The sequence below is a fragment of the Terrapene carolina genome, unplaced genomic scaffold, assembly GCF_002925995.2.
Source record: "Terrapene carolina triunguis isolate 2854851 unplaced genomic scaffold, T_m_triunguis-2.0 Scaffold96, whole genome shotgun sequence".
Lineage (NCBI taxonomy): Eukaryota > Metazoa > Chordata > Testudines > Emydidae > Terrapene > Terrapene triunguis.
In genome coordinates this window covers 58,274,883-58,288,591 of record NW_020664447.1, presented here as the reverse complement: position 1 = coordinate 58,288,591, position 13,709 = coordinate 58,274,883, and the positions used below count along the sequence as shown (strand labels likewise).

Here is a 13,709-nt window from a genome sequence, read left to right as displayed (position 1 = left end):
AAACAAAGAAAACAAAGGCATGTAGAAACTGACATTTAGATAGCAACTTCATTTTTGTGTGTGAATTAAAGCAATTACAATTCAAGGTCACCTAATAAGATTTTTTATAAAACCATTTTAATTTGGAAACTAAAGTGAATGAAAATCTTATAAAATATCCTATAATTTGAAAAAAAAGGAATGTCTCTGTGACAACACATTGACATTGTTAAATTATTTCAATATGATAGCTTATTTGTAAAAGCAGTCTCAAAATTCTCATACATTAATAATTAACTAATGAGTCTACCTATCAGCTGAATATATTTAAAGAGGGTTATAACTGATTTCATCTATAGGGTTCCACTAACAAGACTGAGTGGGCTATGAACTTTTCAACTATCAGCAGCTTTCCTGACACCAATGTACAAAACTACACTATGAGATTTTGGCTGTGGGCTGAATGAAAAACAGTACTAAATGACTAAAGGGCCACAGTTCTGTTCTGTTAAAGTTGACTTGTCCCAATATTGTTAATTAGTGAGGGCTTAGGGAAGGCTTACTATGAATATAATTACAGTGCTGAAAAGCATTAATAACATTCTTATCCGGTGACAACGTGACACTATTTACATATTTTATCATGGCATGCATCATGAATGGCTCCCAGTGCTGTCACTCGCTGCACGATCACATAGAGAAATGCACAAAATCTCATGAGGGATATGAAATGCACATATATCTCCATGCTACATCAAAGTAATGGTGACACTGCTTACACCAGTAATTACCGTTGTCATAGTCTTTGCCTATGGAAGACAAGCCCTTACTCTGAACTGGTGGCAAAGGAACTACCTCTACCGGGATGTAATCTGACAGAGCCTCATCCTTTCCCCATAAATAAGGAGACTAAAAAAAAAAGACTATTTTGCAGTTATATAGTATTTTACACCTTCAAAGTGCTGTACAGAGATTAACTAATCAATCCTCACAACACCTCCGTGAGGAAAAGCAAAAGCAAAATACTATTATCCCCATTTTACAGATGGGGAAACTTAAAAGGGTGAAATCCTGCCCCCCATTAAAGGTAATGGCAAAACTCCCCTTGATTTTAATGGGTCCAGGAATTCACCTACACTACAGAGATTAAAGGCCTGATCCCACACCACTGAAGTCACTGGGAAATGAACTGTTCATTTCAATGGGAGCAGGATCATAAATCAATTTATTTCAATGGGAGTTTACCTAGGCACTTTTGAAAATCCCACTATGTGCCTATCTGCATCTTTAGGTGCCTAGATACTTTTAAAAATCTGGCCCTAAGTGACTTGCCCAAGGCCACACACCAAGCCAGTAGCAGGGCAGGATTAGAACTCAAGAGGTCCTTCACATTTAGATAAGCCTTCCCAAGCATTTTCCCAAAGAAGACAAATATTCGTAGCTGAATAAGCTAAAAGGTAATCTGATCTCATGTTTCATGGTGTAAATGGTAAAACAGAGTCAGGAAGGAATTTTCCCTCATATACAACATGGCACAACTGTATTATGGACGGTCACCATCTTGCTCTGAAGAATCAGCTATTGGCCACAACCAGAAAGAGTATATTTGACTCAATGACTGCTGATCTGATCTTGTATGATCTATCCTACTTTCCTGGATAAAAGGGGAGGATGGAAGTATGATTATGTAAAGTCTGCATGTAAAGGACTAGGAGCTCTTTCATTAGGGAGTCTTTTTTTCATTTTGGGGGGTTTATTTTTAGCAATTTTTTTTTTTTAGTTTTATGTAGCTGTCCAAAAACCAGGGTAGATTTTTTTTGTGGGCTGTCTCTTTATATACACTGCAATGAGTGATGTATATTATATGTATTACTCATTTACAGTATATACTACTGTATATACTGTATATACTGTAATGAGTAATTTCTTTATAATTTTCCCTAGTGAACTTGAACACAGTACTATTTCAAACAGCACTATGTCATAGCGCACTAGGGAACCTTTTGTGCACGCCAGCTGCGTCTACATGGACCAATTAATGTGCAATACATTATTAGTGCGCTTTAGAAATCACACCCCACAGTCCACATTATTGCTCCATGTCGGCAAGTCCTTAGATACAAGTAACCATTTCCGGTGTTCATTGGATAAACACCAGTTTCATTTTTTGTACTCAGAGCGCTGTACCAGTTAAAACTGAAAATCAGAAGCCCTACCCTTAAGAGTGAATCAAGGGGAAAATTCTAGATACACCTAGATAAATGTGAAAGTGACAGCTAGGTCACTCAAGCATGGACAACAACGTCTTCCTTCCTTATTTGGCCATTTCCCTCAAGCAGAATTGGGACAAGGGTGTCCACAGCATGTGGCACGCCACTCAGTACACCACTGGAGATACAGTAAGGGTATTAGAATAGGGCAGTAGTTGCTTCCAATCTAGTGAGAGCAGCATCCTCAAGACAGTAATTACAGGCTCACTTTGAGCACAAGAGGAACTAGAGCCTGGTGCAGCAGTCATAGGTTCCTCTAGGCAGGGGCAGCTCTAGCTTTTTTGCCGCCCCAAGCACAGCAGTCAGGCAGCCTTCGGTGGCGCGCCTGTGGGAGGTCCCCGGTCCCGCGGATTCGGCGGCATTTCTGCGGGAGGTCCGCCAGTCCCACAGCTTCTGCGTACCCACTGCCGATTGCCGCCAAATCCGTGGGACCGACGGACCTCCCGCAGGCGCGCCACTGAAGGCTGCCTGACTGCCACCCTCGCAGGGCCAGCAGGGCGCCCCCCGCGGTTTGATGCCCCAGGCACGCGCTTGCTGCGCTGGTGCCTGGAGCCGCCACTGCCTCTAGGGTTTTACCAGCTCCCAGGTCTGGAAGCATGAAAGGGTCATCTGTGGTTTAATGACTATGGAGGTTCAGAAGCAATAATCACAGTCTGACTTGGGGCCGAGTGGGTGGTTAGGAATCACTCACAGAGTCTCCTGGGGCATAACGAGTACTATGCACTGCAGGTAAACCTACCTTCCCCTGCAAGTGGCCTAGTTGGGAGACTGAAACCAAAAGGAGCCTAGGTCTGCAGACAAAGAATGCAGAGTACTGCAGTGTCTGACCAGAAAGACGGACCCTGAGTCTGATTCTCCACATTAAATGGCATAGTGCAGATTTCTTTCCTTCATTCTTCTATTCTCTTCTTTCATTGCATCTATAAAAACAATCACTAAAGAGAGAAGACAGCAGAAACACACAAAAGCCAGACGAGGGGGGCTGAGCAGAATGTTCAGTGCTTCCATTTCAAAGGAGGAGGCAGGAAGATTGATATAGAAGAGCTGAGGCTGTGCCTTACACAGTGGAGGTGAACGGCAGTTCCTTTGCCCCAGCAAGGTGGAGTATTAACCCCGCAGAGATTTTCTTTCATAGGAGAGGGAAGAAGAGCGACATATAACAATCAGAATAATCATCTCTACAGCTTCAATACTGATCAATGTAACTACATTTTTACAAATTAACGAATCTACTCTTTTAGTGAAATCTAACTGTACATACATGTTTATAAGGAGCTGAAATGGATCTGGAGTAGGATTCTGTGCTAGCTATAGAAAGTCTTTTTAAAGCCATGTGTCTACCTTCCCCATGATGCATGTACATAATTCTGATTAACAATTACAATACGGAGGGATTATGAGTGTGCATTACGAGGAAAACATCTCCATGATATTACATAGATAGAACATTGAATCTGAACCTCTATTATCAGTAAGAAATACATTCAACCTTAAAATATTCAATTGTTTGCGGATTGCTAAATAGCATTGTAGCTTTACACTTTGCAGGACTGGCCCCTGAAGCAGGCCGTATGTAACATGGCCGGGCTATGCCTTGCAGCACACTATAGTCCGACAATGTTAACTGCGTGAAGAGACTATTGTTAAAACAGCACACAAATGATTTCCACAATACTCACTGACCATACCACAATACAGCTGCTTAAAGCAAATACATGTTTGCAGAGATACAGTTTGACAAATAACACAACTCAGCAGCAAAGTGGTTAAACATTTATGATTTGATTTTATCTCAGTCTGGAATGTCATTGGAGTGTCCCACTTCTAACAACTGTTTGCTAAGTTAAGGCTTTAGTGTTTACACAGTGCTGAATGAAGCAGCCTGGTCACCAGATGTGAATACTTCCCTAGGCTGGAGCTTTCAATCAGATCACAGTCCTAATGGTCCCTGCTCCAACCTTCTTCCTCAGGACGTCCACCAGCCTTTCCAACCTGAGATGGGAGCAATGGGGGGAAGGGAGAGAAGAAAATAAAAAGGAAGCTAACATTAGGAATGTTCTGGCTGAAAGAGACAGTGTTTGCACTGAACCAAGCTGTCCTGGTGGTGGTCATGCTAAGAAACAAAGCATTACTGTAAAAGACAGACACTAGGGCAGAATGCAGACAACTTGAGAGAAACTTTTAACCTACAGCCCAACCCAGTCACAGTCAGAGGTGTATATCAACTCATCTTCCCTCTGTGTAGTACATACAGTATCTGAGACCCCCATGACACACTAGTTTACACAGGACTATGAATAAATCTTGCTGCAGATATGCCGCAATACATGGGCAGCACATTCAATTCCTGGAGGAAAACAACAACCCTACTCTGTGGCTGTTGACTTCACTAAACACAATACTAATTGTCTTATTTTCTTTTAGCATTTGGTACTAAAGCTATGTGTAAACTACAAGTGGTACAGTGGCAAGTCTGCAGCACCCCAGCTATGCTGATGTAGCACAGGTGCTTCCTACATTGACAGAACGGTTTTTTCTGTCACTGTAGTTAATGCACCTCTCCGAGAGGCGGTAGCCAGGTCAACAGAAGAATCCTCAGCTGCACCTACAGTGGGGGTTAGGTTGACCTAACTAAGGTGCTGGGGGTGCCAAATTTTTCACAGCCCTGAGCACCGTAGCTAGGTCGATCTAATTTTTAACGGTAGACCAAGCCTTAGCTCAATTGTGCAATGTGCCTTGCACATACTGTATGTTTACCTCTAAAAATCCCATATGTGTTTATATCAAAATCTCTTTTCAAAATACATGATAAGTCAAGTTTCTGAGTTGAGAGTGTATAAGATGTTATTTCTACACTGGTTCATATGTTTTGAATTGATGATACAAACAAGAGCATACAATAATTTAGGGTCAAATCCTGCAGAATGCTCAGAGTCCTCAATTCCCATAGACTTCAATGCAGTGGGAGTGAGGGTGCTCAGTGCCTCACAAGATCAGACTCTTCCTGGCACATAACCAAACCCAAATTCTAAATTTGTCCAGGAGTTCTCAGTCACATGCATTTTTCTTAAGCACTCCAATGAAAGTGTATTTAGCTATTTCCTCGGTTTATCTATTTTTTTATGTAATCCTCCAATGAAAGTTCTCCCACAAATAAACACAGAGCATAAAGCTGGACTTTGAGGGAAAGGGAATATTTTCAGTGCCTATGCCAGTTAACAAGAGTTGTGACTTGTGAGTCCAATTAGCTGCACACAACACTGAAAGTTCACCATCTTTTCTGGTCTGAGATGATTTTGTGTGTATATGTGTTGTATACTGCACAACATTGGTAACATAAATACATATATACACATATATACTGCACAGCACTGGAACATAAATTCAATATAAAAGTAATTCAACCCCTTTAAAGCTGAAAAATGCATTTGACCTAATGGATGCATTAGTGACTTCAGTGCAAAAGAATTAGTTCGTGCTTCTTGGATTTACTGCCACAAGTTATAACATCTGATACTCACTAATGTGTACAATTAGGTACTGAAACACTCACATTTTCCAGGAACCTCTGAGCACCATGAAACTACACCTTTTATTGTGCTATTCAGATGGCTTAAATCCTGAAACTAGATTAGGAATTCACTACCCAAAAGCAATTGAGGGGAAGATTATCAACAGGCACCAGGAAATGACACATGGAAAATTTAGATGGTACTAGTTGCATTTTCCACAGTGAAGGTACTGGAGATGCAGTTTTTATGTCTGTGTAGTTTCACATTTTAAGTATTAGCATAGGTAGTATCATTATAGGTTAACTATTCCTTCTCTTCCTCTTCCCCCTTGTCTAAATATCTTTGTCATTTTTCTTTTGTCTTTTATTTTCTATAATTTCCATTATTTGCCATAACACATGCCTCTACAGGAGTTCATCAAACTTTTGGGGGTGAGGGTCAGGAAGGAAACAACTTACCCACCCTGATCAACACAACTCTCATAAGTCAGTTCTTATGTAGTTTACCCTAACCAGAAATACTTTTCCAGGCTGGCTAAGTGAGTGGCTTTTAGGTCCTAGAAGATGTAAGGATTTTACCTCATAGCTACATGATGGGCCATATTTTTCTTCCCTGTTACTTAGAAGTTCATATATTTTATCATTTCCTATTTCAGGGACAATACTTAAAATAATTTGGAATATAGCTGTGAAAATTTTATGATGTAATGCTTTTCTTTTGGAAAATGCTGATTTGACAAAATCAAAACATTTCATGGCAGTGCATCTATTTTGTTGAAATTTTTGATGGGAAATTATTGAAACATTTCATAGGGATGAAACAGTCCATTCAGACTTCATCATTTTGATAACAAATATGTTATTAATGAAATCTTTCAACTTTTATAACAGTAAAAATAATAAAATTATAAAAGTCAAAATGATAAAGTTGAAACAAAACGATTTGACCTTATTGAAATGAAATCTTTTAATAAAGTACAAATGAAATATTTCGTTTCACAAACAAATTCCAAGATTTCTACTCTTCGTCCGAATTCAGGATGAAACACAATTTCAAAATCTTTTCCCATGGGACGGGAATTCCATTTTTCAACCAGTTTTAATTTGAACAATTGAAGTCAATGGAGTGATACCAATTCACATCAGCTGAGGATCAGACCCACTGTATCTTTTCTGCTTTCCATCTGCAGGAGATATGCCCTCTTTCATTGAATAGACATCAGTTCCCTATCCTTCACCAACCAGGAATCGCCTAATGTCTCTGCAAAAGATCTGTGAGATATCCAAGAAGAGCAGCTTTCCTTTGATGGCTTTTTTAGGTTAAGGGTTAAGATGACATTTTTAATCTTCACGAATGGGGGCTGTAGGCAGGGCCAGTTCTGGGCAAGCAGGGTGGTTGTCCTGGGTGCCAACTTCCAGGAGTGCTGAAGTGCTGTGCTGTTTTTCCCCCCACTCTGATCCTGACTGGCTGGTTGTGTTTTCTCCCACTTTCAGCTGCTGTCGGGGAGCATGGTCCTAAAACATTTTCTGTCCTGGCTGGCAAAATGGCTAGGGCTGCTGCTGGCTCTAGACCTGTTCAGGCCCACAAAGCTCAGTGTTATAGGAATATGAAAAGGGAAGGAGGCCAGGCCTGATTTAGATGTCATCATTCACCTCCCTTTACTTTCAGCAGCTGCTAGGACCTTTGGATGTCACAGATATCTTATTTATTATGTTCAATAGTATTATAACAACCTTCTCAGCCACTTTAAGCACCTATGAAAATCTCTCTCATACTAGTACTTGTCCCCAGGATAATACAATCCCTGCTATGGAACAAGAGGGATGAAGAAACTAATCTGACACACTGAAAGTCTGAGATTTGAGGGTTCATTATTTTTTGGAAAACAGAAACACCTGATAGCGTGATTATTTAAATCACTGTTGTATTAAAAGCAATGCTATGCAGCTGCACACCTGGGGGGAAAACTACAATGGTTTCAGTTATTTAAGTACCTTTAAGCTCATAAGGTAAATATGGAATAGAGATCAATGTTTAAACTTTCTCCTGCAAGCGTGCTTAGCTACGTAGATATTGTCACAATTTTGTGATCAACCAATGGCAATGGACACCAAAGTAGACAAGTTAGTGAAGAGTTGCCCATATTTGAAAAGAAATACCAGTAGGATGAAAGTTGCTGTCTTCTGTTTAACCTTGCAACTGTCAGGCCTCATTGAAAATAACGAGGCTTAACAATCATAGCTTCTGCTCTTCAGATGAATGATGACTGCAATCATCAAAATGAGGTATCCAGCACCAAGTACAAACTATGCAGAGCTTATGTGCCTTTTATTTCAGTCCTGTATGGATTTGCATTTATGTATTGATTATTAGAAAAAATGATTATTAATAGTAGGAGATTAAGAAACCACATCTCTAACATGGATCTAAACAATTCTGTGAAATAAAAAATAACAGCTAATTATGAATTAAATCACAAAGAGGGTGAAATTCACCTTTGTGCAGAGAGCCAGCAAAATGTCTACTTGTACCCCTAAAAGCCCTCTTAATCCCATAAAATAGTGCTATGGCCTAAATCAGTGGTTAACAACCCCTGATACAAGCCTCAGGACTCACTTTTGGGAACTATAATTCTATGTCCCTGTTGTCCATCACAAAGCCCAATTCTGCCACCCTTACTTACAGAGTAGCACCTTTCTCTGTGAATAGTCAACTAAAGTTAATGAGACTACCTGTGTAGTAAGGTATTACCCAGAGTGAGTAAAGGTGACAAAATTGGGCTGCTGCAGATTTCCTGGTTGTGCCGTCTAATCCACGGTGGAGCTTGTTGCTCCAAATGCCATTCTTATGACAGAGATAGTAGCCTAAATTCCATTGTGCATGCATAGCTGAATGGGAGGTGTAGGAAACTAGTTGGTACACCAGATCTCTTAATTTAGGTAATTTTTTATAAAAAGGATGGAGGCCAATAACCTATAGGAAGTAATATTAAGAACATAAGAATGGCCATACTGGGTCATACCAATGGTCTATCTAGCCCAGTATCCTGTTGTCCAACAGTGGCTGGTGCCAGATGCTTCAGAAGAAATTAACAGAACAGGGCAATTTATTGAGGGATCCATCCCCTGTCATCTAGTCCCAGCTTCTGGCAGTCAGAAATGTAGGGACATCCAGAGCATGGGGTTGTGTCCTTGATCATCTTGGCTAATAGCCATCGATGGACCTATCCTCCCTGAACTTACTTAATTCTTTTTTGAACCCAGTTATAAAGTTTTGGCCTTTACAACATCCCCTAGCAATGAGTTTCAGTGGTGACTGGGTGTTGTATGATAAAGTACTTCCTTATGTTTGTTTTAAACCTGCGGCCTATTAATTTCATTGGGTGAACCCTAGTTCTTGTGTTATGTGAGGGGGTAAATTACACTTCCTTATTCACTTTCTCCTCAATATTCATTATATACCTCTATACTATCCCTCCCTTAGTCACCTCTTTTCTAAGATGAACAGTCCCAGTCTTTTTGCTCTTTTCTCATATGGAAGCTGTTCCATATCCCTAATCATTTTTGTTGTCCATCTCTGTACTTTTTCCAATTTAATATATATTTTTTGAGATGGGGTGACAAGAACTGTATGCAGTATTCAAGGTGGGGGCATACCATGGATTTATATAGTGACACTATGATAGTTTCTGTCTTATTATCTATCACTTTCCTAATGGTTCCTAACAGTGTTAGCTTTTTTGACTGCCGCTGCACATTGAGCCGATGTTTTCAGAGAACTATCCATGATGACTCCCAGATCTCTTCTTGACTGGTAACAGATAATTTAGACCCCATCATTTTGTACATATTAGGGCTGTCAATTAATTGCAGTTAACTCACGCAATTAACTAAAAAAAAAATTAATCGCGATTAATAGCACTGTTAAACAATAGAATACCAGTTGAAATGTATTAAATATTTTTGGATGTTTTTCTACATTTTAAAATATATTGATTTCTATTAAAACACAGAATACAAAGTTTACAGTGCTCACTTTATATTATTATTTTATTACAAATATTTGCACAGTAAAAATGAAAAAATGATAAAAGAAATAGTATTTTTCAATTCACCTCATACAAGTACTGTAGTGCAATCTCTTTATCATGAAAGTGCAACTTACAAATGTAGATTTTTTTTGCTATATAACTACTCTCTCTCTCTCAAAAAATGTAAAACTTTAGAACCTACAAGTCCACTCAGTCCTACTTCTTGTTCAGCCAATCACTAAGACAAACAAGTTTGTTTACATTTACAGGAGATAATGCTGCCTGCTTCTTATTTACAATGTCACCTGAAAGTGAGAACAGGCATTTTGCATGGCACTTCTGTAGCCAGCGTTGCAAGGTATTTATGTGACAGATATGCTAAATATTCATATGCCCCTTCATGCTTCGGTCACCATTCCAGAGGATATGCTTCCATGCTGATGATGCTCATTAAAAAATAATGCATTAATTACATTTGTGACAGAACTCCTTGGGGATGAACTGTATGTCTCTGGCTCTGTTTTACCTGCATTCTGCCATATATTTCATGTTATAGCAATCTTGGATGATAACCCAGCACATTTGTTTTAAGAACACTTTCACAGCAGATTTGACAAAACGCAAAGAAGATACCAATGTGAGATTTCTAAAAATAGCTACAGCACTTGACCCAAGGTTTAAGAATCAGAACTGCCTTCCAAAATCTGAGAGGGACAAGGTGTGGAGCATGCTTTCAGAAGTCTTAAAAGAGCAACACTCAGATGCAGAAACCACAGAACCCGAGCCACCAAAAAAGAAAATCGACCTTCTGCTGGTGGCCTCTGACTCAGATGATGAAAATGAACATGCATCGGTCTGCTCTGCTTTGGCCATTATCGAGCAGAACCCATCATCAGCATGGACGCATGTCCTATGGAATGGTGGTTGAAGATGAAGGGACATATGAATCTTTAGCACATCTGGCACATAAATATCTTGCGACGCCTGCTACAGCAGTGCCATGCAAACGCCTGTTCTCACTTGCAGGTGACATTATAAACAAGAAGCAGGCAGCTTTATCTCCTGCAAATTGTAACCAAGTTTGTTTGTCTGAGCGATTGGCTGAAGTAGGACTGAGTGGACTTGTAGGCTCTAAAGTTTTACATTGTTTTATTTTTCAATGCAGTTATTTTTTGTACATAATTCTACATTTGTAAGCTCAACTTTCATGATAAAGAGATTGCACTACAGTACTTGTATAAGGTGAATTGAAAAATACTATTTATTTTGTTTTTTACAGTGCAAATATTTGTAATAAAAATAAATATAAAGTGAGCACTGTACACTTTGTATTCTGTGTTGTAATTGAAATCAATATATTTGAAAATGTAGATAACATCCAAAAATAATTAAATACATGGTATTCCATTATTGTTTAACAACACGATTAATCGCGATTAATTTTTTTAATTGTTTGACAGCCCTAGTATATATGTATTCATTTTTATTCATTTTGTGTATTTGTTTTGATATATTTTAGTTAAGTTGCAAACATATTTATTACATTTGTCTATGATCTTGCAGAACAGGATGAATTAATCTTTTCACTGCTGTGAGTCTTATACTGTGAAGAAATACCTTGTGGAGGAGGTGCTCTTCTGAGGATAACTGAAAGGTATAAGACAACGCTTATCCCAAAGAATAAGCATGGATCATGACCCAATTTGCTTCACCTCTTGAAGCTACCCAAAGAGGACACTCAGGAAAAAGAGATTTTTCTGACCTTTTAGTGAAGATTGAACATGCATGACTGCCTGGTGGAAAAAAATCAGCTCTAGTGACCAAGGTCCAGATGTTTAAAGATATTTAGGGCCCTGAAGATAACAGATAGACTCATAGTGGAGTTCTCAAAAGTGCTTAATCTTGTTAGGCACCTAACTCGCATTGATTTCAATAGGACAGGCTTAGGTATTTTTAGAAATTCCACGAGGCACCTATCTGCATCGTTAGATGCCTAAATGCCTTTGAAAATCTAGCTCTAAGAGATTAATTCACCTTACAAATATCACTTTACTGGTGTGCAATTTCTTTTTGCTATATTGTATCTATGTATTCAAAGACCTATGTTAAAAGAAAAAAAACCATTGGGCCAAATTATGTCCTCATATGGATATGTACTGCTCCACCTTTAGTCATATTGAGCTGCACATTCCAAGGGCAATAAATTCCATGCTTAAAGGATGGATAAAAATTGCCATATTTGAAGAGCATAAAAAGGAGTGAGAAATATTCTTTATCTTATTTCTATAGTGCCTACCTAATAACCCTGCACAATAAGAAAAGTCCTACAGTTTAAAGGCAAAGACATCTGCAAAGCTGGTACATGAGTATTTCTTACTTTAGCAAGAGATGTATTGCCTTTAAGACTCTTGAGTTGTGCTAGACTAATCGTGCTCTTTTTTTATATGAAGTTGGAGTTAATTCTAGGCCAAAAGCAAGGAAATCTGTGGCTGAATGTAGTAGCAAATAGCTTTACTGGTGGGGTCTGCTACTGTGATGTTACCAGGTGGAATAAATTCTTCATGAAATGTTCATAATCTTTGAGAAGAAGGTCCCATCTAAAGAAGCAGACTGCCTAAGCAGTCAGGGATTTCTTTTCCAAGACATAGTCTACTTGCTTGCTTATGCAGTTACTTTAGGTTTGTGCTCTCTTGTCCCTTATGTATGCTGTTCTGGTTTGAATACTGGATGTGGTTAGACAGTTCTAAGTGCTTGACTGATTTGATTTTTAGTAGATTTATGGATTCTCCTTCATTGATGTTTCCTTTTGGGTTGCCATACATTGGAGGTGGGCTCCAGATTTCCAGAGGCTGATGTCTACTCTGATTATGAATAATTCTGAATTATATAGAAGTTTCCTTATTAAAATAGATTTAAAAATTCTTGATGACAGAAACTTTAATATTAGCTATAGGGCTCTAGTCACTGCTCTGTCAGTTCACCCCTCCTACAGGAGATCAGATAAGGGAATACAGCTTTAAACTGGGGTTTGGACTTACTATAAGATCTACTGACGAAGGCTGAGAGATGTGCTGAATCAGCGCATTCCCCCCTGTGCCCCTTCTCTGGCCTGAGCTGCCCATTTTATGGTGGACAGTGACATTTAGCCACAAACCTTGAGTAAGGGCTTGTGTAGAGCTGCACTGCTCCAAGGGGATCACTGGGGAGATTACAGCTCAGGTCTACCTAAAATTTACCTCTACTAGAGAATAGCATCCTTCAATTAGCCTTATGTGCTATCTGCACAGCAATACATAGACTAGGGCAAAACAATAGCTTCTACCTGCAGATGGATGATAAAAGCAATAAAAACAAAACCCTTGTGGATTTTGAAATACTATATAAAGGCTTATAAAACTACATTCTAACCTTTGGTTATCTGTCCAACAGATTAGATTAGGCTCAGGCCATGAAGATGGCCTTACTTGGGTGCTTGATGGTTTCTTGTGGAATGTATTTTGCTGACATTAATGCCTCTCCCAAACCCAACAGTTCTGACACATTCCATGATGAGTAAGAGGCAGTAGACAGAAAGAGCGGGAGATGTCAGTGTTTAACAGATCAAGTGGCAGATCTTCTACAATCCTGCAATAGATTATTTATTGGATAAAGTCTTGATATGGTTTAGAGGCATCATGCGGCTTTCCTCACACTTAACAAATATTCTTCTACATCATGTCTGGATGTCTTTCTGAACAAAACACTCTGGGCTCAGTCAGAAATTATGAACTGGATTATGAACTGGATTCTTATCTTTTAAGGCCAAAAGGGACCATTTTATTCATCCTGTCTGACCTCCAACATAACACGGGCCCTAGAATGTCACCCAGAATGACATTCTAGGGCCCGTGTTATGTTGGAGGTCAGACAGGATGAATA

General features: G+C 39.1%; 1 protein-coding gene across 3 annotated transcripts in view; it reads right to left on the bottom strand.

The window, feature by feature from the left end:
• Positions 1 to 2,651: 2,651 nt before the first annotated feature.
• MIPOL1 (mirror-image polydactyly 1) overlaps positions 2,652 to 13,709 on the bottom strand; it is a 292,979-nt gene continuing 281,921 nt past the window's right edge. For all 3 annotated transcript variants that reach the window (XM_024195976.3, XM_024195975.3, XM_024195977.3), the window contains one exon: positions 2,652 to 4,241. In XM_024195976.3, coding sequence (XP_024051744.2) covers positions 4,175 to 4,241 — 67 coding nt within the window. In that variant the 3' untranslated portion in view covers positions 2,652 to 4,174. The remainder of the gene's footprint in view (positions 4,242 to 13,709) is intronic.